General features: G+C 34.6%; 1 protein-coding gene across 17 annotated transcripts in view; it reads right to left on the bottom strand.

The window, feature by feature from the left end:
- LOC136058028 (sodium channel protein type 2 subunit alpha-like) overlaps positions 1-19,603 on the bottom strand; it is a 53,304-nt gene extending 33,701 nt beyond the window's left edge. For 3 of the 17 annotated variants that reach the window (XM_065751197.1, XM_065751195.1, XM_065751206.1), the window contains exons 1-13: positions 19,337-19,603; positions 17,073-17,191; positions 16,096-16,185; positions 14,520-14,648; positions 13,735-13,826; positions 12,564-12,836; positions 12,167-12,230; positions 10,623-10,764; positions 10,258-10,464; positions 6,863-7,162; positions 3,214-3,561; positions 1,449-1,581; positions 107-345 (exon numbers count right to left, since the gene is read on the bottom strand). In XM_065751197.1, the coding sequence (XP_065607269.1) occupies positions 107-345; positions 1,449-1,581; positions 3,214-3,561; positions 6,863-7,162; positions 10,258-10,464; positions 10,623-10,764; positions 12,167-12,230; positions 12,564-12,836; positions 13,735-13,826; positions 14,520-14,648; positions 16,096-16,185; positions 17,073-17,191; positions 19,337-19,603 (2,403 nt within the window). Of the gene's footprint in view, positions 1-106; positions 346-1,448; positions 1,596-3,183; positions 3,562-6,862; positions 7,163-8,034; positions 8,039-10,257; positions 10,465-10,622; positions 10,765-12,166; positions 12,231-12,563; positions 12,837-13,734; positions 13,827-13,922; positions 14,015-14,519; positions 14,649-16,095; positions 16,186-17,072; positions 17,192-19,336 lie in introns of all 17 variants that reach the window. The other 14 variants (XM_065751196.1, XM_065751207.1, XM_065751200.1 and 11 more) reach the window with 13 other exon arrangements.
- Positions 19,604-21,825: the final 2,222 nt, after the last annotated feature.

Raw genomic sequence — 21,825 nt, 5'->3', positions numbered from 1 at the left:
AAAAGAAAAAAAATAGAATAAATTTAAGCCAGCACAGTGCATTTACACATTTCTTCTTTTAGAAAAAACAGTACTTTTAGATCAAACTGCATGAGAAACCACTTACCAGGTTTCCCACAGAAAGGACACTGCTAAATTGTTCGGTCATTGGGTAATGTTCCATGGCCATAAACAAGGTGTTTAAAACAATGCAAATAGTTATAGCAAGATCAACAAATGGATCCATCACTACTAAATTGACAACGTGTTTTACTTTTAACCATGGACTCCAGCAATCCCAGATCAAGAAAGTATTTGCAAATCTGTACCAGCATGGGGGACATTTCTGTCTGGATTCTTCAAGCTCTGAAAAATGATAATAGTAGTAATAATAATAATAATAAATAGTTCAATAATAATATCTGTAAACTCTTGCTTAAAAACCATTTAAATGAACATCTCACATCAGCTATCCAATCTTCCCTAAAACCCACGAACCATGACAATTATCTCTAAAGAGTGAATCCCCTCAGACATCTCTTAAGAGACACATTTGTTTCTTTCAAATGACAGTACAGGGAATCAAAAGATCTTGTTTCATTTTCTTCATTTTGGTTGGTAAAAGTTAACATGATGCCCCATCAGTGACCACATGTATAAGATTCATAAAATAGAAAATTTTTAAGTATGTGAAAAATATGTATTTTGATTTGAGCTACAAAAATTGTGTTTACCACTTCACTGAGCCACTAGTGCAGCATTATATATATCACTCTTTCGGTGCATGTACTTATAATGTTTGCTTATTTCTAACATAAATAATGCTCATTTTTCTATTTAAAAAATGAACAGTTAGCCTTGCTTGAAAATGTCATATATATTTGCAATATGCCTATGAACTGAGAAATAGAACAGTATTAGAACTAGCAGAACAACTCCGTTCTCTATCGGAAACAACATTTTCTTCCATTTCACTGTTGGTACCATCAAAGTTACAAAACAGTAACTCCTACTTAATTTAACAGTAACAGTGATGAATGAATAATGTTTGATGAAAGCCTTGAATAGAAGATATTTGCTTATGTGTGGAGTACTTAGACAACAAGATATGTAAGAAAATGCCACAAAATACTTACAATGAAATTTCATCACAGTAGAAGGAATTGTTCATCTGTGAGACAAAATGCTTAAGAATTCATTTAAATACTTATATTTAAATTCAGACTTAGATTAACCTTTGGAATGCTGTAAATTTTTGTAAAATTATTTTGTCTTTTTAGAACATGAATAGCAGGACATCTGCAGCTTCCCCTATAGGAAGTTAAATTGGATCAATCCTTTCAGCTTATAAAAATAATTTAATGGCATGTATATATAAATTACGAGTGTACTCAGTTTCCATTAAATAAGCAAAAACATGTGTAGTTAGCAGAAATTTAATAAACAGTTTATCTGAACATATCAAATACCTTCCATTGTGTTTGTAAGTATACTAGCTATACTCATTGCTCTTTGTCTTGCAGCAGAATCTTCCAGCATTTCCATGGAAATTTGATAAGAACTCAGCCTTCTTTTTCTTATTTCTGTTTCAGTAGTGGTGCCCTGTAAATGAAACACTGAGGAATTAAACCATTCTCTTCAACAGCCACTTAATAAAATTTACTGCATAAATTCATAGTGACAATCAAAATCAGACTTGTGCAGCATATTAGATCTTTCTATCACACTGAATATTTCTCTTCCTGTAGGAACCTTTTTTGGTTTTGAGCAAGTCAGTGGAAATGCTACAAATAGCCAACAGTAGGAACAAGCAATGGGAACAAAGGTGGCATTAATTTAAGTGGCAGGGCAAACAAAACTTGCTAAGTGTCTTTTCAATCATGATTATTATTGTTTCAAGAAAAAAATCATCTAAGTTGAAACCCATCACCTTAATTTTCAGCAACTGGTCATGTTAAATGATTATATGTGTATAATTCTAGGAATTAATTATCTCAGCAATACTATACTTCATTCCTAGCCGGACAAGAGTGATTGGAAAATTTTATATGAGAAAGAAATCATGTTAGCGTTTCATCTACCTAATTCTTGTCCACCACAATGCTCATACAGAATTCATTATATGTTCTCATTATGAGTATGCAAGTCTCTTTACTTTTTGCTCCCTGTTTTCCCTGGAAAAAAGTTATTTTTTTCAAAACAGTTAATACCCAGCTGTGATTTAAATGCCATGGACATGCCACTATTCAGTAGTATGCAGGTGTCATTACAGATGCTTTGCTTTTCTTCTGGAGTGTGGCCCAGGAATCTGACCATGAGTGGTACTGAAATGTTCTTAAATCTTTGTTCTTGTTTTACTACTCATTCTGTCATTCATGAAAACCACTCTTTATTTTATTTTATTTTGTTATTTTATCCATATCCAGAAAAAGAAGAATAAAGCTTTCAGAACTTTCACATGAATTCATGGTTATATTAGTGTGAAGATGAAAAACCATTTTTGAGTATTCATTAGTTCTATTTCCTCTGCAATGGGTCTTGACTTAAATGGCTAAATCTTTTTGTTCATATTTTTCTGAAATAGAACTATTTATATGTAATATCTAACAATTTTTTTTTATTTTTCGCATGAAGCTCTATATCAAGATAGTAAAGAAAAATAAAATGCATGATAGCAGTAATGAAATCTCAGTTACTCATTTATACTGAAAATAATCTGTCAGAGTATCACAGACACCGAAATTCCATATCAAACATTTTGTATTTAATAAGCTTGCTTTGTTGAAAGTTTGAAGAAACGTTAGCTTATGGAAATCTGAAATGCATGGTAATAGCAAAGGTACATATTAGTTGTAAACATTTTTCTCTTGAAAAATAGAACAAAAAATTTCTTCAAGATAAATTCAGTAAGAGGAATTTCTTTTAGATATCATTGGCATAGTAACTCCTTACCTGTATGTTTTGCAGGTTGTTTCCTATTCATATATCCTTAATTTAATATCAAATGTCTACCTTTCAGGCAAAACCGTGTACAAAATGAGAGATCTCATCTACATATATATATATACTTTTCTCTATGTGCAAATCTCTTTTCTCTATGTGCAAAGGCAAGAATATAATACTACAGTAAAGCTTAGACATAGGAGATTGAGGACTTTTTTCCTCGTTTTTCCAGTGAGAAAAAATTCTGTGCCTGAACAAAACTGCAGGAATTGCTTGTTTGCTTATAATTACCTCTGGTATAAGCTGCCCAGTAGGTGAAGTTAGAGTTGAAGGTCCTCCAACCAAGGAGACTACTCCATTACAATCTACAGCGCTGTGCATCTTCCCATTGACTGGAAGGGCTGGCACCATTCTGGATGTCATACTGGCCTGACTGATGTTACTGTTACGCCTTTCTCCATGTCGATTTGGAACAAAGAGAGAATCTCTTCTGCTTTCGTTGTCCTCAAGAGTGCTGTGCTCATCATCAGCAAAATCATTTTCAGATCCTATATCCCTTGTGCGACCTCTGAAACTGAAAATGCTTGTTTTGCTGTTGCGCCTCGGTGAGAACAGGGAACCACGAATGCTCAGCAAAGACTGCAAAAGATTTAAATGGAAAACAAAAAAGACAGCTATGTAACTGATGTTCCTAGATATAGAAGTTCTTGGCTTTTCGAAGTATAGTTACAGTGATGAAGAGGAAGAATTTTCAGTATTTCTTCAGCAGTCCCAGTGGCTATATGGGGAATGTGCTCATTAAGGGAAATGAAGTAGATGGGAAATGTTAGTTTAATGTAGCAGGACTGACGAAAAGTTGTGTAGGAGATATAAGGAAGGTTGGGCAAAAAATGCAGTTTCGGTTTGTGTGGATGCATGAATGTAGTGGAGAGTGTTCTGTCTAGGCTTTGCAGATTTATATTTTAATTTGTCTTCTACTTACAGCAGATCTGAAAGTCTTATAGTTTTCTTCCCTTCTTCATCCCTTGGACTTCTAGGGATTCCAACTTATCAGAACTTATCTGCCTTCTTGACAATAGTCTCAGTAGTGTTTGAACAATATAAGTAGTACTCTAAAACTAGAAGACAGAGGCTTGGAGAAGCTTTGGAGGGACAGTGTGAATATGCCTAGTAGCACTCTCTGAACATAGCACTCAGTTCTTGTAGCAGGCTGCACACCTACTTACCCTGTGTCCATCAGGCAACTCACAGCAAACATTCACCAGGGACAAAGCTACCCAAAGATATCTTCTTACAGATGAGAAAAATAAATCAGCGGTTGTTGGTAATTAATCTTTTAATTACAGTAGAAGCTTAATGGAATGCTCTTCTCCCATGTTACATATTTTATTAACAGCACTCATGAATAAATAAAATGAGTGCTAACTGTGGAAGAAAGACACCTTGCATTAACCTTTCTTCATCCTTGTCTTTGTGCAAATCTTCATATCATTTTTTATGGTAGAACTGGTTTCAGATGATTCTGAATTCGTTTGTAGGTGGAAAGTGGTTATATGAAAGTGCAGAGACTTTATCCCAGAATAATTATAATAAAATTAAATTATATAAAAATCAACATTAATGTTGAGAACCAAATATTCAGACTACATACATGTACCACCACATATAATGTATATGCATGCATATACATTATATGTGTGCTGAACTAGTAACACTGCCTTATAATGATTTGCAGGTGTTTACTATTATGATATGTAGTTTTCTGCTCTTATAGTTAATACAGAATCTTAATATGCTTTATTCTGGCTGTCAGCCTCAGGTTGAATTACTTAAAGAATATGAGCCAAATGGTTTTGCTAACCAATTTATGTAAATTAGGCTGGAAAAAAAATGACGTTTTGCTTATGCTCAAAGATTTTTTTTCATATAAATATCTATAGGAAATGTCAGTAAATCCTGACAAAATAGTAAAATAATTACTGTAGCTCTTGAAATTTTGTCATACTATTATTTGGCCAAACTACAGTCCCTCAAATAATCACATGCCTACTGGGATTCAGCTGACTAGCACTGCTACTCTTGCTTTATAGAGAAAGCTCCCATTGCTGCTATGTTTTATGTGTTGGCCAGTCTTCCCAGTATATGCTATCAAGCTCTGAGCACAGCTAAATGGATCAGGCCCTGCAGGGATTTAGGAGGAGTATGCCTGCTTTGAATATCCCTACTAGGTTTGGACAAAAGCTATAAGCCAAAATGACTGCAACTCTAACACATGTAGAGGCAGAAATATATTTGCCTTCATGCTGCTGGCAAGTAAGATCTGAAAGGAAAGCCTGGCTTTTCACGGAGGGTGCATCATTCATTCTCATACAGAATACTGTGTCAAAGGACAAAACCTCTATAGGAACTGGCTGGGCAGATTATCTCCCCTTACCATTCTACTGTGTTGTTTCATGCTTAGCCACCCTATTTCACTCAGGAGCTTACTGCATGGATAACAAGACAAACCAGCCCTTCTTTTTTCAGTTTACATGACAGCTCAGTCTTATTTTCTTTACATGTAGAGAATATTTGTCACAAAAGTTTTTTTGCACATACACAATTATTAAGACAATTTTTAATTCAATTAATTATCTTCATTTAGATTATTTATTTGATAGAAGTGTTTAAAATTTTTAAATGACCTTTAAAAACTTATTTCAGGTAGTCATTTATTTCCTTCCCACTCTATAATTCATGATGTTCCAAGATGAGCTATTTCCAGTCTATTTTGCTATTTCTTTGCTTTACTTCAGATCTGAAACATATGCAATTCTTTTTTTCACTTGATTTCCATGGATTTTTATTCATTCTGCAACATTAATTCACATACGATTTTAATAATATTGAAAGCTATTTCACATGCCTTGCCTTCCTAAACTTGTTCAATTTAGGTGAATCTTTCATACGTATTCATGACAGTTGATAGGATGAAGGCTTTCTGACAGTTTCAGAGTATGAATAAATATATGCAACAATACCTTACTGCATGTAAATAAAGGTACATAAAATTTATATTCTCTATTCAAATTTTGTCTCCTCTTCCTATACGTGTTACCAGACTAGACTTTTCTTCTCTTGATAATTCTGCATCAGTTTGTGTGGGCAAAAATAAATATATTTAACATAAATGTAATATATTATTTAATCTTGATCCTTCACCAGAATTACACAAAATAGCATCAGGGAATTTAGGCTAAACAGTGGCTCGGCTATTGCTGAGTAGTTAAAAGCACAGGACTGGCAAACAGAAATTTCTTTCTTCTCATACTTTGTCAGTGACTCTTTCCTTCAGGGCAATCAAGTCACTCGCTTTCTTTTTCTGTAAGATTCTCCATCTTGCATAATGAACTTCCAATGGAAAAGAACAGTATGACTAAATTTTTGTAAAGACAAGCCTATATATTTTGTCTTTACTATGGAATACTAGAACTATCTTTATCTATTGTTTAAAGAAATAATAAAAAAAAAGGCAATAGAAACTAATGAAAGTGTGGAATTTTCTATTCAGGGCATTTTGATGATATGGTCTACTAAAAAACTTACATATCTGAAAGGTTTTGAAATGGATGCACAACAGATAACTGCAATTGATTAATACAAATATATGAATAGTACTCAGTGACTTTGATTTCTTTCTAATCTACCAAACACATATTCAGAAATAAGTTTTCAGAAATGTTTTAACTAACAGTTAAGACATAAACAATTACCATTAACAGTTATCCTTGGGACAGTATTCCTATGCCTTTGCTAATAGAATGGGTGAAACGTTAACACTGTTAAAACTATTAACATTGTTTATTTGTTTGCTCACCTTTTACATAATTTCCAGTATGTAGAGTTCAAAATCAAACCCAAATTAGAACAGATATACATGACACAATAAAGTGTGCTGTACCTGATGAGGAGATGTGAACCTTTTTTCATATGTCAGTTGACTTCCTTCTGCAGAGAAGCGGAAACTTTTTCTTCTGATACTATCTTCCGACTCGGACTTGGGGAACTTGTCAACATCTCCTTTGTCCTCTGCTTCAGACATTTCTTTCTGTCTTCTTTTCTTCCTTCTGTTTCTTCTTTCTTTAGCACTCTTTGAGCTCAACTTTGATGCTTCTGAAGAACTTTCCAAGAGTTCTCCTAATCCCCCTACCCCACTGAAATCCCTTGATGCAACCGATGCTGCTGCCACTGCCGCTGTTGCCTGTCAGGTTACAAAACACAGTATTCTTACTGAGCCAAAAATGAACAATTTTGTTTTTTTTGTTTGTTTGTTTGTTTTGTTTTGTTTTTATCAATTGTTGTTATTATCCCTCTGGTACTGTTTTACACAGTCAGAGTGAACTATTTAGATGTATACTTCATCATTCAGCAACATGGTCTACTTAAACACCAAAATCAGGAGTACAAGAGTATCATTATTCCTTAAGTACTTCACAAGACATTAGTCTAAAATGAAGGTAGTTAGGAAAGTGAGAGCACAAGGCATTTTCATGTATTTCAGACCATTTTCCAGATTGTCTCTTGCCTGACACTGTAGAATCACAGAATCACCAAGGTTGGAAAAGACCTCTAAAATCCTCCAGTCCAACCAGTATCACCAGTATTTCCCACTAAACAATGTCCCTCAGTGCAACATCTAAACATTTCTTGAACACCTTCAGGGACAGTGATTCCACCACCTCCCTAGGCAGCCCATTCCAGTGCCTGAACACTCTATCAGCAAAGACATATTTCCTAACATCCAACCTGAATCTCCCCTGGCGCAACTTCAGGCCATTCTTTCTAATCCTATTGCTAGTTACATGGAAGAAGAGGCTGACTCCCACTTCACCACAACCTCCCTTCTGGTAGTTGTAGAGAGCAATACGATCATGGTTATGTTCTAATTCTGCTGATCTCCTATAAGTCTTTACAGGGAAAGCTAATCCCTGACATCCACCATGTGAGTTAATATATCATAATCCAAGTAGCAGCCTGCAGGTAATTGAATCCAGCCAATTGAATCCAGCCTTTCCATGGCGTCATCATGGCAAGGACACCCTCTTGACTTCTGCCTTTACTAGGAGCAGACACCCTGCTTAAAGACTTCAATATGTCTTTGAGCAGCATATTCCTCTTCATGTTTCCTTTCCCACATTTCTACTGTAGCAGCACTCCAGGTCATGGTTATAAATACACACAGGTACACTTAATTCCTGTTGTTGCTGCTGCTAGAGAGCAGAAAAAGGTTAAGTTTCTTCTGTGATGAAAATGAGATGGAGCAAATAACAATCCCAAAACTCAGAACCCCTGTCATCAGCTGCAATGGTCAGGCTGTCCGACTTGGTTCATTAGGAAAACTGGTACATGCAGTCATTAAATAAAGCAGAAATGAGGGAATAACCAGTACTCTTCCTATAAAGAAATGTCTGGGGGACTAGCTGTGAAATCCTGCAGTGTAAAGTGTATTTGAAAAACTGATAGGCTCCAGTGAGCTTCCAAAAACTTATGGTGTAAGAAATGGCAAGAGACTAGCACTGTATAACACAGATGACTCGTAATTATCCCAGAAAACATATTATACTTGATGTCAAGTATTTCAGAAAGGATAGAATGTGTCTTTATAGCAGAAAAAAGCCCAGAATTAGTTCATTCATAGTATGAATTAATAAGCATCAATAAACAACCCACGCTATGCAAGTTGACTTGATACAGAACTTTTGTAATCAGAGTATAAGATATTAAGAGGATTATGAAGTATTTAACAATTAAAAAAAAAAGATACTCAAAATTATGCAATGCTGGTTTCAGAATTTTGTCCTTCTGATGCTGTAGCATAGATAAGGGACCAGATGCTGAGTCATCGTGTATCTAGTTAATAATGAGAGCGAATTTCAAAATAATGGTGTAAACTGAAGTACCATGTAACTTAGATTTGTGGATGAATAGATTCCATGTCAAAAGAGTGAAAAGATATATCACTGCTTCGTGAAACAATTCAGCAGCTCAGTGATTCACCTTGAAATTAGCACTTTCCACTAACATTTTCATACACAAAAGAGATCTTGACTGTAATATTGCTTGACTTATCATTAATTGAGTAGGTCATTCATCTGAAGAAGTAACAACAACCTGAAATTTATCCAGCCTTTCTCATAGCCTGTTTCTTTGAATTCTTCTCTTTTTTAAGTCTGGGTCATCATCTCTGTCTCCACAATGAATCACACAAACATCTAGATAGCTCTTGATGTAATTAACAGTGGCTTATTGTCTTTCAGAGATGAAAATATCACATTGTTTAAGAAATGTACTATACTGATATTTAACTTTTTTGTTAATTTGCATTTTGCAGGATTATTCTTTTTCCATAGAGATTTGGAAGTGATAGGGTTATACTAAAATTTTACAGATTTTACAGGCCACATACAAAACTTACTTCTTATGTAAAAGATTCAGTTTCTTTTTCTGTTAGCACTTTCTTTACAGAATCTTTCTAATCTAGTGAAAGTAGCTGCTTGAAAATACTACCAAAACTGCAGATCATAGAAAATCCTAATTGATAGCTTTTCATAAGCACTGTCCTTTTAAAAATGATTATCAGAGGAAAAGCAATGGAAAATCAGGCCAGAAATTAGGCAGGTATCTGACTTACAGAACTTAACTCCTGCCTTTTTTACTTTAAGATAAAAAAAACCAACTTCACACAAAAGTTTATGTCAGCATTTATTTTTCTCATTAATATGTGAAATAATTCTCTTTTCAAAGAAAATAAAGTTTTAAATATAATTCAGAAGTAATACATTTATTATAAATACTGCTGGTCTACTCTAGGGTTATTTAAACTTATGATTGGCTTCAGTGTGCTTGAATTAGAGATCTGCTTACATGGCTTGCTGGATAGGAATCTCAGAGAACACTGTCTACAGTCTATCTCTGTTTTATGAGTAATAAATAGAGAGGAACTATTAACTACAGCAGGCCTGGAAATTCTCACTCAAATCACACATCAGAAGTACTACATTTTTTTCCCACTGTCTATAAGATCTGTACCTTAAAAATGTAATGAACTCTGACCACATATTCAGGTTAGTAGGACACTTATATCAAGTATTTTACTTTTACATTCTTTTGGTGAACTTTTTTTTTCCTGTATCATTACTTGCCTTTATTTGTCATTTGGTTAATTCCTTATTTTTTTGTTGGCTATTTCAACTTTTAAAACTTACATAGCAAACAAGATTTTTGTTCTAGTTCATAAAATTTTACTATCCATTCCTCAGAGTAAGCCTGTTTAGGAAGTACAGTATCAGTCATTACCTGTGCTTCTTCTTGCTGCTTCTTTAGCTGTTCCAGCATCTGTTGAAATTCTGCCTCCTTCTGCTCTGCTTCTTCCATAGTTGCTTGGTTCTGCTCCTCATAGGCCATGGCGACCACAGCCAAGATCAAGTTGATCAGATAGAAAGAGCCCAGAAAAATTACCAGAACGAAAAATATCATGTATGTTTTCCCAGCAGCACGTAGTGTCTAGGGAGTAGAAAGTATATCTGCATATTAGTCCACCTCTTACCTGTATCGTACCACCTCCATGGTATTATTTCAACACCATAATGCTTTGTGTGGTCAACCAAACATCCCAGCAATGTACAAATTAACCTAGATTTTATGTCATAAAATTCGCTTACCAGTTGATACAGGTTTTCCCAGAAGTCCTGAGTCATTAGCCGAAAGAGTGATAAAAAAGCCCAACTGAAAGTGTCAAAACTTGTGTAACCATAGTTGGGATTTCTACCGGCTTTCACACATATGTATCCCTCTGGACACTGCCTATGTGAAAACCAAACAGGAGGTATTTATTCATAAATTTTATTTTCTTCAGTAGTATATATAGTGGATATATACATATATATATGTATATATACACACACACACACAGGTGAAAAATAATGCCTCCTACTTTATTATGTTAGCCCAAGAAATCAGAGGGTGACTTTGATAGTATGACAGCAGAAGTTGAAGCTTCCCACCAATATTCCATTTTATTTTTTGCTGTGTGATACATGGCAGCAGAGGGGTGATCTGACAAAATGAAGTCTGACATGGAAGTGTATATGAAGCAAAGGAGTGTAATTGAATTCCCCCATGTGGAAAAAATGGCACCACTTGACATTCATCAACACTTACTGAACATGTACACCCAACAGCATATGTGAGCACAGTGATGAGATGGTGGGTAGTGTGTTTCAGCAGTGGCTCCAGCAACAGTGGGTTGTCTCCACTGGTGCAGATTTTTAAGAGCATGGTATGCAGGCTCATGTTTGTTGCTGGCAAAAATGCACAACTAATGACAGCAACTGTGTTGAAAAACAAGAGTTCTTTAGCTGAGAATTTCCACTATCAAACAGTTTTATTGTACTCTTTGTATTTGTTGCTATTTCCATGGAAATAAATAGGAAGCATTACTTTCAGAGTGACCTACATATGAATAATGGTTTGGGACAATATTTGTTATTCTTGCACAGGAAATCCATGAACTTCAAAATTAGAAGTTAGTTAATTTATAAAGTATGTTCTGAGAAACAAACAACTATAAGAGTAAATGAAAGATATCCTTTTCAAACTTTCACTATTTGAACTGACCTGAATGTTTAAATTCTCCTCAATCATATTTTGAAAATAGAATCTCTATTCTAAATGATTAATTTCCTGGCAAAAATAATTGCTAAAATGCTGTTAAGAGTACAGACAGACGAAACAATATGATTAGCAAAATCCAATTGTACTGTTAGCAATTTCCTACACAGAAGCTGAAATTTTTTTCAGCTTAGTTAGAGCAGCGTTAGGTATCAGTTAGCACACCTAATAATTGGACATGTGTGTATGGCACATTTTGCCAGTGATTAAAAAGTTTCAGGCTTGGAGATAGCCATTGTACTTTCTTAATATTTTATGTATTCTCTTTCTCAGTTCTACCCTTAGTTTTTATCCCACTCCTTTCAATCAGTTTATCTCCAAGGGAGACATCGTAGGGTTTACATTTTATCAAGATCAATTTCTAATAAAGCAAGAACAGTGGCTGTTAATGAGCATTTTGACCTAAGTAAGAAATCTTGTTCACTTTCATGAGTTCTGTTTCACTGCTATTCGGGAGGTTGCAACTGCTATGAATAGGCTTTATGTTACTGATCTTTCTACAGAATGTAACAGATGATTTTTGAAAGGGTCTTACCCTGCATCAGAGCTATTACCACAAAGTAGGGCATCTCTTTGTCCTTCCAAAATGTAGAAATGAGCTGTGTAGAAAGCATTAGAAAAGTATATGATTAGATTAAATGTATCAAAGGACTACAAAATAAAATAAAAATAAAGCATAATAAAATAAAAATAAAGCATAATAAAATAAAAATCAATCATAATAAAATCAAAACTATTAGTTTCTAATCACTTTGTAGTCTGTTTAGGAATGCTTCTGTTTGTTTAATCTGTTTATTGTATGTGTTTGATCACTGTAGGTCAGTCACTGTCAACAACTGTACATAAGGCAGAAACATAAGCCATTTGCTTTTTTAATTGCAAATATTTATGCACATAACCACAAACATAAAAGTTACATCAGTCATTCTTACTTTCATCCTCAATGTAATCCTTCCAGTTAAACGTGCTCACAGTTGTATTAATAAATGTACCATTTTCATCCATTGTGCTATTAAAGTAGGAAATAACATTTATTTCAAAAGTAGAGTTGTCTGGAGGCCACTGCAGGCATTTATTCCTCAAGTTGCCCATGAACAGCTGCAGTCCTATTAGTGCAAATACACTCAGACAAAACACAGTCAGGATCATAACATCCGAGAGCTTCTTCACAGACTGAATTAGGGCTCCCACAATAGTCTTTAGGCCTGCAAAGAGAAAAGATTCGTAGATTTATCAAAGAGGATCTTTGCCCTTCCCATATTACCCAGATGTCATGCAGACACTTAAAAGAAATTATTATTATCTGTCAAAAAATAAAGCCTCATGTACAGCCTCAGAGCTTGTGAATATGAATGAAAAAGATTTTTTATGAATAAGCAATGTACATACATTCAAACACACAAAAATATCAAATAATTCTCAAGAAGGAAATTTATCAACCATGTTTTTCTGTAACTGATTAAATTTTTTAATTTCTCCATTTAGTATTCTATTTAATATTTAACACAACATTTAATATTTAATAATACTAATATTTTATATTATTGTTAATATTTAATATTCTGCCAATAAATCACTTCCCAGTGGCTCAACAACAGTACAAACTGGGAAAAAAATTGCAAGTAATTCTGAGAAAAAAAATAGTTTTAGTTGATAAATTTTCCTGCAATACTTATCTCCTTTTTTGTAGCTTTGTTGCTGTTGTTGTTGTTAGTTGGTTGTCTTCAAGGCATATTTCAATTTTAAGTAGTAAAATAAAGGAAAAAACTCAAAACAAAAAAAGGCCAAAGCACTAAAGCACTTTTAATGTTAACAAGAAAATTTGTCATAACATGGAAAAATAAAGCAAAATAATCCATAGGCCTTGCATTTCTTGTTTCATGCAAGAATCCGTTAAACACAAAGGCTGATTTTGCAAAATAAAAGAAGCTAGTGCTAAAAAGGTAAAGAATCATAATCCTGGCTTATGATCCATGCCTTATTTTTTATTTTTCCTTTTTCTTTTTGCAACATGAGCAGCAAATATCAAGACTTATGCTTAAAAGAAGTGAATTCAACTTCAATGGAACAACAGTCAGCCTCAGTGTTTAACCTAGCTCTCACCTGGAATGACTGATATTGTTTTCAAAGCTCGGAGAACTCTGAATGTTCTCAACGCTGAGACATTGCCCAGGTCCACAAACTCTGTCACATATCTGTAATAGGGGAGTTCACACACAAACACAATGACAGCACACAAATAACAATTGGAGTTACAAGGGGCCTAACACCTTACACCGACTACATCTTACCTGGGATTACAGAAATAGTTTTCAAAGCTCTCAATACTCTGAAAGTTCGAAGAGCTGAAACATTGCCTAGGTTTACAAATTCTGTTACATACCTGTAGGATTAAATCACAGTTATTCAGAATTTAGGCAGAGCTTACACTAATTATGAGGGTCTTCAAAACCTCTGTGTCAACATTAACAATCATACTCAAAAATTTACCTGTCTCTTCAGTACACATTGCTATATATATTTTCATGAGTTATTCTTAAATATCATTGACATGTAACTCACTGATTTATATTTGAACAGCTAATTAAACTAATTAGCCTGTAATACAATGGCGACATGAAGTCAAAGGGATGGCTTCTATTCTGGTGAGCAGAAAAATATAGGACATGAAATTAGTGTCCCTCAGCAGTAAATACACTTGTGGCTGACACTCTGTTCCGTCCTGCCATATTTAACTTTGATTTACATGTAATACGATGTGTGACATGGCATCTAAACTTCACAGGTAGAAGAAATTAAATATTTTTAAATGAATATATTCATGATCATAATAGTGTTTGCCACTAATTTCATGCCCTAAAAGCTTAAGAAGTTCTTGAACCACTTACGCCATTAGAATGACACTGAAGTCAAGCCAGTTCCATGGGTCTCGCAGAAAAGTAAAACCTTCTAAGCAGAAGCCCCTTGCAAGAATTTTTATCAGTGATTCAAAGGTATAAATTCCAGTGAAAGTGTACCTGAAATGGATCAAAGCAGGAATGATGAATCTTTGCACACTTATGTTTGTAGATTGTGACATTTATTATCAAAGGTGATTTACATTAGAAGCTTTTAGAAGTGAAAGGAACAAATCATTAACTTGACTGTTTATTAACTTTTGTTCAGTAGATGAAATTTAATCTGAAGATGCATATATACTAATCATTTTCTAAAAGCTTGATTTAATCTCAGTGTTTCTGCCTGCAGTTAATTTGAGATTCTTGTATTTATAGATATTCTGACTCAATATTAATATTCTCTAGCACTCACAAGGCTGACTACTTTGTTGTATTCACAAACCAGGTAGATGTCTAAGTGTTACAAAAATGCAGCTTTTTCAGGTCAAAATCAGAGGATTTTATGAAAATCAGCTATGGACAATAGCTATATTCATGTCCATAATGCAGGTTTAAAACATTAAATATAAGAATGCTTGCCCGGGTTGTTATCCTTGAAGATGGGGAGCATGATTACCTATTTACCTGGTGTGGGAACAACCATTCATTTGTAATATAGAATTGTCAATTATGACCAAAGTAATGCAGGGACTCCCTGAGACATACATGTAGACACATGTATGTGGACTTACAGAACAAAGAAAATCTACCTACTGATCCTACTGCTCACCTTTCAGCCACTCATCAAACCTCACAACCACTGCTGAATAGGCTGGGGAACAGTATTACATTTTCTACACATAGCATTCAGAGCATGCAGTGAAATAAACAGAAATCAGTAATGGCCATTGAAGAAGTGGAGGGAATGAAAGAAACTACCAGCAGTCAGAACCGGATTTTTGTCAGTAATATTTCATAGAAAAGCATAATATTTTAAAATACAGACATCTGTATTTTGATAGTGAATAGAAATACACATATAACCATGAACAACTAGATACTTGATGGTTTCCTTCCATCAGCTCTGTTATCATAAGGCCCTTTCCTCAGTAGTGTGAGCCTGTGGTTTGGGTAGGTTTTGTGTTTATGACAGTCTGGCCTCTGTGGCTAATGCTTGTGAGCTCACATCAGTGACCAACACAGAATATCCCACTGTGCTGAGAACATGGATATTCAAGGAGCATGGGGCTAGACTCCACAATTATATACAATAATTTCACATGCACATTAGAAGTGCTGGTGTTCCTTTTCCCATTTACAGCTCAGAATCCCAAAGCCAAGACCTGTTAGTACTGCACAGTGTAAGCTCAAATATTCTTCAAACATCAGTTTCAAGAACAATCAGTTCTTTCTAAAATACTGAAATTATTCAGGAGAAAAAGTGAAAGGTACTAATGACCTCATGGAATCCGGTTCTTCATGGCTCTGGAAAAGCACATTTTGTTATGCAATTTTCCACAAATATTTCTTGTTTAGAGCCACACGAAACAAAACAGATAAAAATGAAGAAGTAAAAATGTTAACTTACTCTACATTCTTTGTCCAGTCTGGAGGGTTACTCATGGTCATAAATACACAGTTGGTCAAAATAGTGCACATGATAAGCATGCTGAATAATGTAGATTATAGTCAAGGGAGGTAAGTCAGAAAAACATGACCATTTTACAATATTGAAAGCATTGAAATATTAAGTGCATGAAAAAGTATACAAACAACATAAAATTCTAAATAAAATCTGAAAATAAAGCTTTTGTACATAATTGTGTCTATTTAAATCAGTCTGCCATCCGGCATATTATGGTGTAGTTATGGTAAAACTTTTGCTTTGATAATCATGGCAGGTTTGGGACTTAAATTTGAAGACATTCTTAAATGTGTAAAAATATGAAATGAATACCTAAACATGATTTCTTATTAAAGCCAGGAGGCTCATTCTAAAACATCTGCATGCAGAGACTGTTTGCACACACTCAAGTTTTTATTTGGACTTGACTGAAATATATTGGAAAATATTCTCTATTTTGACCTGGATCTTTTATAGAACATCAATCCTGATGCTGAAAACACAATACTGAAAAAGTATGCCTGAAAAACAGCTCTTTACTCATGCTCTTTTGTCCTTGCTAAGTGAATCAAGTATATGAATAGTACTACTGGTCTTAGTAAAAGTGTGACCTTAGATACATTGAAGTGCAATGGCTTGTTACTAATTCGGCCTTAGCTGCAGGGCTTTGTGTGGTATCAAGTCTCTCTTTGTATATAAAGCCTGATATTTAAACTCTTTCAGCTTTAAGTGGTTCTGCAGAGAATTCTCCTGTTAGAAATGAAGAACATACTGCAATTAAGATTTGACATTGCTGCTTTTTAGGTGTGATCGACATATCTTAGTTAGCACTGTACACCCACTTGGACATAATTTGTAAATACACTCAGAAGGTATTATTTCAGTAATCATTTCAGTTTGAAAGGGTGAAGTTTAAATCAACATCAAAAATAAAAGGATATGAATGTACCAAAATCTTGATAGCAATTTTTCTGATGGGATTAAAAGGAGTTAAAATATACAAGGCAGATGTGGCACTGAATCGGAAAATTGCCTTTCCTTTATTCAATACTATGAAAGTCTGAAAAACAAAAATAATACAGTTAAAATACAGCTTTTACTATACAAGTGTCCTCACCTCCTTATTAAGTATTCCATTGTCCTTCTGGTAGATTCAAGCTTCATTCTACTGTCTACCTAAGGAAAGCAACTGATTTCTATAAACACAATGGATTAAAACTTCCATTAATGATTCCTCAGTTTGCTGACTTTCCTACCATACAGACTGAATTCAGATACTATTAACAATGGTGGTAATTATCAGCAAAAATGTCAGTTTATCAATAATAGCAAAGTGTGGCATTTCATTGTAAAAATATTTTCAAGTCTTGATGGAAGTTAGAATCAGTACTTCTACCTCGTAATTAAACACAAACAAAACATGGTCATAATAGAACCATTCTAAATTCCAGTTTGTGTTTAGAACAAGTACTTGAGAGAATTATATACATGCTTATCTGCTTACAAGGACAAACGCCTGGTCACTAAACAAGGTAGAATAATTTTAAAATAATTTCAGACTAGTTTGAGAATTTAAACATTAGCAATACTGATTATATGTTTCTTCTAAACGCGTATCTGTGAAAAAATGAAAGGAATGAATAAATTGCCAGCTGACATCACTCTAAGCAGTCCATGACAAGCATAACCAGAACCTATACCAACAAATATTTTCTTCAAAAAAAATGATGTGTTCATTTTTAATAATATGCTATTATTTTCTATAACTGTGGGCACCAAATCTAGGTAGTTATTATATTTTCTAAATTTGACCTGATAAACATATGGTGAGCCTTCACTTTCATTCTGTTCCTGTTGGTAGTCATCATCAAAATGTTTTGATTTTTATTCCAAGCTTATTTGTGCTTGAGATAGACTTGCATCTTTACTACTGTCTGAAATTTCTTTGGGATATGACTCTTTGTCAGTGGTAATGGCTCTTCTTTGTGTTACCATAAAAGAGTCTTTGTTATGCTCTCAGCAGAGCTATATGGTATCGCTGCTTTCCATGTTGATTTCTATTCTCCTGCCTCTGATCAGAAAAGTGCTGCCCACCCCGTGGCCTTTCCTCCCTACCTAGCCCTCCTCCCTCTGGAAGAAAAAAATGACCTCATTTTACTGGGAAAACCTGCAGGTAATGGATTGTTGCCAGCACCTGATCAAATAGTGATGTTGTGCATAACCTTGAGGATGACAGTGCCCTTGCACCTACTGGCAATTCTCTCTGTTTGTCTGTCTTTCACCCAGTTAGAAATAGTTGAACAGTTCTGTCCCAAGGTTGCCTTGAAGGCAGCCTCCAAGCTCCTGTATGATTTCCTCTGCATGGACAAGGCAGTGATTAAGAATAATTTCTTCTACAAATTGAAGGAGGGATGATTAATTCCAGTTCATCATTTAAGATGTCCATTTGTTATCTGTTGAGCACATTAGGCTGGTATTTAATGTAAATGCAGATGTCACCTGTGATAAAAGATTCTTCAGTTCTCTAATTATTTTTGGTAGCCTAACAAGTCAATCAGTATTCTGAGTTTCTCAAGCTACGACTACTTTTACTGATGGGATATCAGAAATTATACTTCAGTATTCAGGGTTTTCTGACACTTCATTTGTAGAATACTTGTTCAGAAAACTTTATACCTGAACTTATTTATGCAACTTTATTCCAGAATTGTTTTACAGCTAGTCTGTTTTGTAACATCCAAGATTTAAAAAGACCCTGTACTGCATTTATGTATATTTGTGTTAGAATATGTCATATAGCTATAAGTAACAACTATGGCTAGAGTCTTTTATTTCACTGAATTGGGTGATCTGATGCTATTTAGTTAATACCACCATCTCTACTGCAAAATCACACAGAATATTCTGTTTCTCATATCCAGTCTTACTGCAACAATGAAATCAGGAAAATTCAGCCATGTGCTTAACTGCAAGAAACTTCAAGGAAGTTATAGCTCCCTTAAACTAAGGTAAATAGCAAGTAATTCAATAGATGCTGAAGAAGTCACAATGTAGAAGAGCATAAATCAGTTCTCTTAGATGAAAGGATATTTCAATGTATTTAGTGTCTGGCTGAGTCTAACCACAGCATTTTCTGATAAAAAAATATATATATCTCAAGTGCAGAAAATGATATTCTGTTTTCTGCAAAAGAATATTCACTCACTTTTTTATTGATATAATATGGGTCCAGGTCTTCCAAAGGTTCAGAAACCATTCCTGGAGGTATATCACCATAAATAAATGGCAGAGTCTTTCCTGCCTCCAAGTCACTGTTTGGTTTTGGACCATTTTCATCATCATCATCAGTATGTTCTTGCTTGGGTTTTTTAGCTTTTTCTTCTGCAGAACGCTTTTCAATAGCTGCGAGAGAATCTCTAGTAAAATAGCGGAAGCTTTCAGGTCCTGGCGGTACCAGCAGTGCCTGTGCCATGTTTTCATCCTGCAAATTTAATTCCTTTTAGCTTCTTGCATAAGAATGACCTACAAAGAAAAATGCAAATAAATTACGAAAACTACCACAATACATAAGGTCTCCCCTGAGCCTCCTCTTCTTCAGAGGAAATAGTCCTAGTTAGTTTGTGTAAGATAGGCGGCTTTTTTAGATTGCACAAGATGGAAGACTTTCCTGATATCTGTAAAATCAACCAAGAAAAGGTACCTTTTAAAAAAAATTGATGTAACTCACTATTGAACTCAAAAATTCTTTTTTTATTTGAGAATTAGAAGCACATACATTCTCTTGAAACAGTCCAGAAACATTACTTGAGTCCTGTCTCCACTACTGACATGCTGTTGTATCTTTCCAAATTGTTGCTATTACACATCTTTAGTACCCAAACAGTTTTTATTTAGATTACACTGTTGTAGCAGAAATGCTAAGTCATGGCTTGAACACCTGATTGAGCACCTGTTGGGAAGGCAGGACCATTCCAGGGGAACTCAGGTGCATGCAATGGCCCTGAGTGACCATAAGGGGTATAGCCAGGATTCACCCCTTCCCAGATCTCGTGTAAAGGTTAGCAGTGGAGAAAAGGGTGTCTTGCTGGAATGCCTGTGTACCTGAGGTCTACTGAAGGTAATCCTTTCTTTTGTTTCTACGGCTGTTGCATAAGAGCAAGTTCTTAGTTGCTACAGTCTAGAATCTTGCTACTCTGCTACCATTGCCATGCCTTCCATTGTGTTACAACATTACATCTGCATAGTAGAAAAGCTCACAGGTATTTATGGTGACCTTTGCTGTACTTAGAATAGTTTAATGGAACATTGAAACAAAAGCAATTGTGTTCCCTGCATGGAGCCCTGAGTAAGGTCTTAGCAGTCCTTGAACTGTAAACTAATAGTGGCTTCCCTCTTTTTCCTTCACTGTTTCTATAATTGCTTATGTCCTGTGAATAAGCTGCCAGACACGTGAGTGATACTAGACAGACAAAGAATTGTCTATCTAATAATTTCAGAAAAGCTTTCATTAAAGAGGTGTCTTTTAAGGAATATTCTCAAATATCATGTAGGCTCTGAGTAGCCCAGAGAATTAATATAATACTGCACTGAAACCTTAGCACTCTCCGTGCCCTTCATTAGCTGATACTGCCCAGCCTACAGTTCAAAAGATTTAGTAAGAAAACATGAACTTCAGGTTACTGTTAAAAGCTACATTTTATACCGAATAAATTCATCTAGTGGCTTTTGAGCATTTCATTCCACACTTTTCTAGTTTTCTTTCAGTCTCTTCCTTTAAAAATTGTATAATACATATTACCTGCATTTGTTCTTAATTTTATGCATATTTCAGTTAATTATATTATTCCCAGGGATAAGTTGTTGCTTTTTATTTTTGAACGTAATTGCCGTCTCATCACTTGCATGGAAAATGACTCAGGAAGTAAGCAGAACGTCTTTGCTAATGATGACAAATTAATTTTTTTGTCTCTGAAAAATCTAAAGGAAGTGGCCTAGAGATACCTATTTTTAAGATGTCTTAAATCAGGTGTATGGTAAAATTGGAAAGTGTTACTGTAAGAACAAGGTGGATACTGTGATTATTAAAATCGACAAGATATTGAACAAAGTATTTGCAGTCCACATGAAACAGTCCACATCCACTCTTGTTCAAAACTTTCAAGTTGCAAAAGTAGCAAATCTTGTAGTGTTTCTTACAAGCTGTTTTTTTCTTCTTTCAGAATATAGGCATTTGAAATATTTTTCTGCTTTTTTTTCCCCCTTGTAGAAGCAACTATGAGAATTTTCATTCCATTAAAACCAACTGGAATGTGAATGTGCAATGGCAAAAGTAAGACTAGCAAATAGAATCTGTAAAATCATCATATAATGTTATTTTCTTAATCTAATTATTAATTTCAGAGGTTGTAATTTAGAAAGAATATCTTCAATACATGAAGTACAGAAGTAGCTTTGGTTTTTTTTTTCAGATGGCTTTGTTAAAAACAAACAAAAGTACATACAAATCAGGCAAAAAAATCTGTTCTAAATCACAGGCATTTGTGATACCCATCGGCTTGCAGTAGAGCAGTAAATATATTTTCCAAATTAAAAAGTTGGTGATCACATTGCAGGAAAGACATAAGCAACAGGGTTAGCGGTATCGCTTCAGCATCAACTGAAGATTGTCTGCTAGTGTAAAAGTAAAAACTGAAT

This window comes from Cyrtonyx montezumae, unplaced genomic scaffold, assembly GCF_038088225.1.
Source record: "Cyrtonyx montezumae isolate F1298 unplaced genomic scaffold, pur_monq_1.0 scaffold_7, whole genome shotgun sequence".
In the NCBI taxonomy this organism is placed as follows: Eukaryota; Metazoa; Chordata; class Aves; order Galliformes; family Odontophoridae; genus Cyrtonyx; species Cyrtonyx montezumae.
The sequence above is the reverse complement of the archived record's forward strand: the minus strand, read 5'-3'. Positions and strand labels throughout refer to the sequence as shown.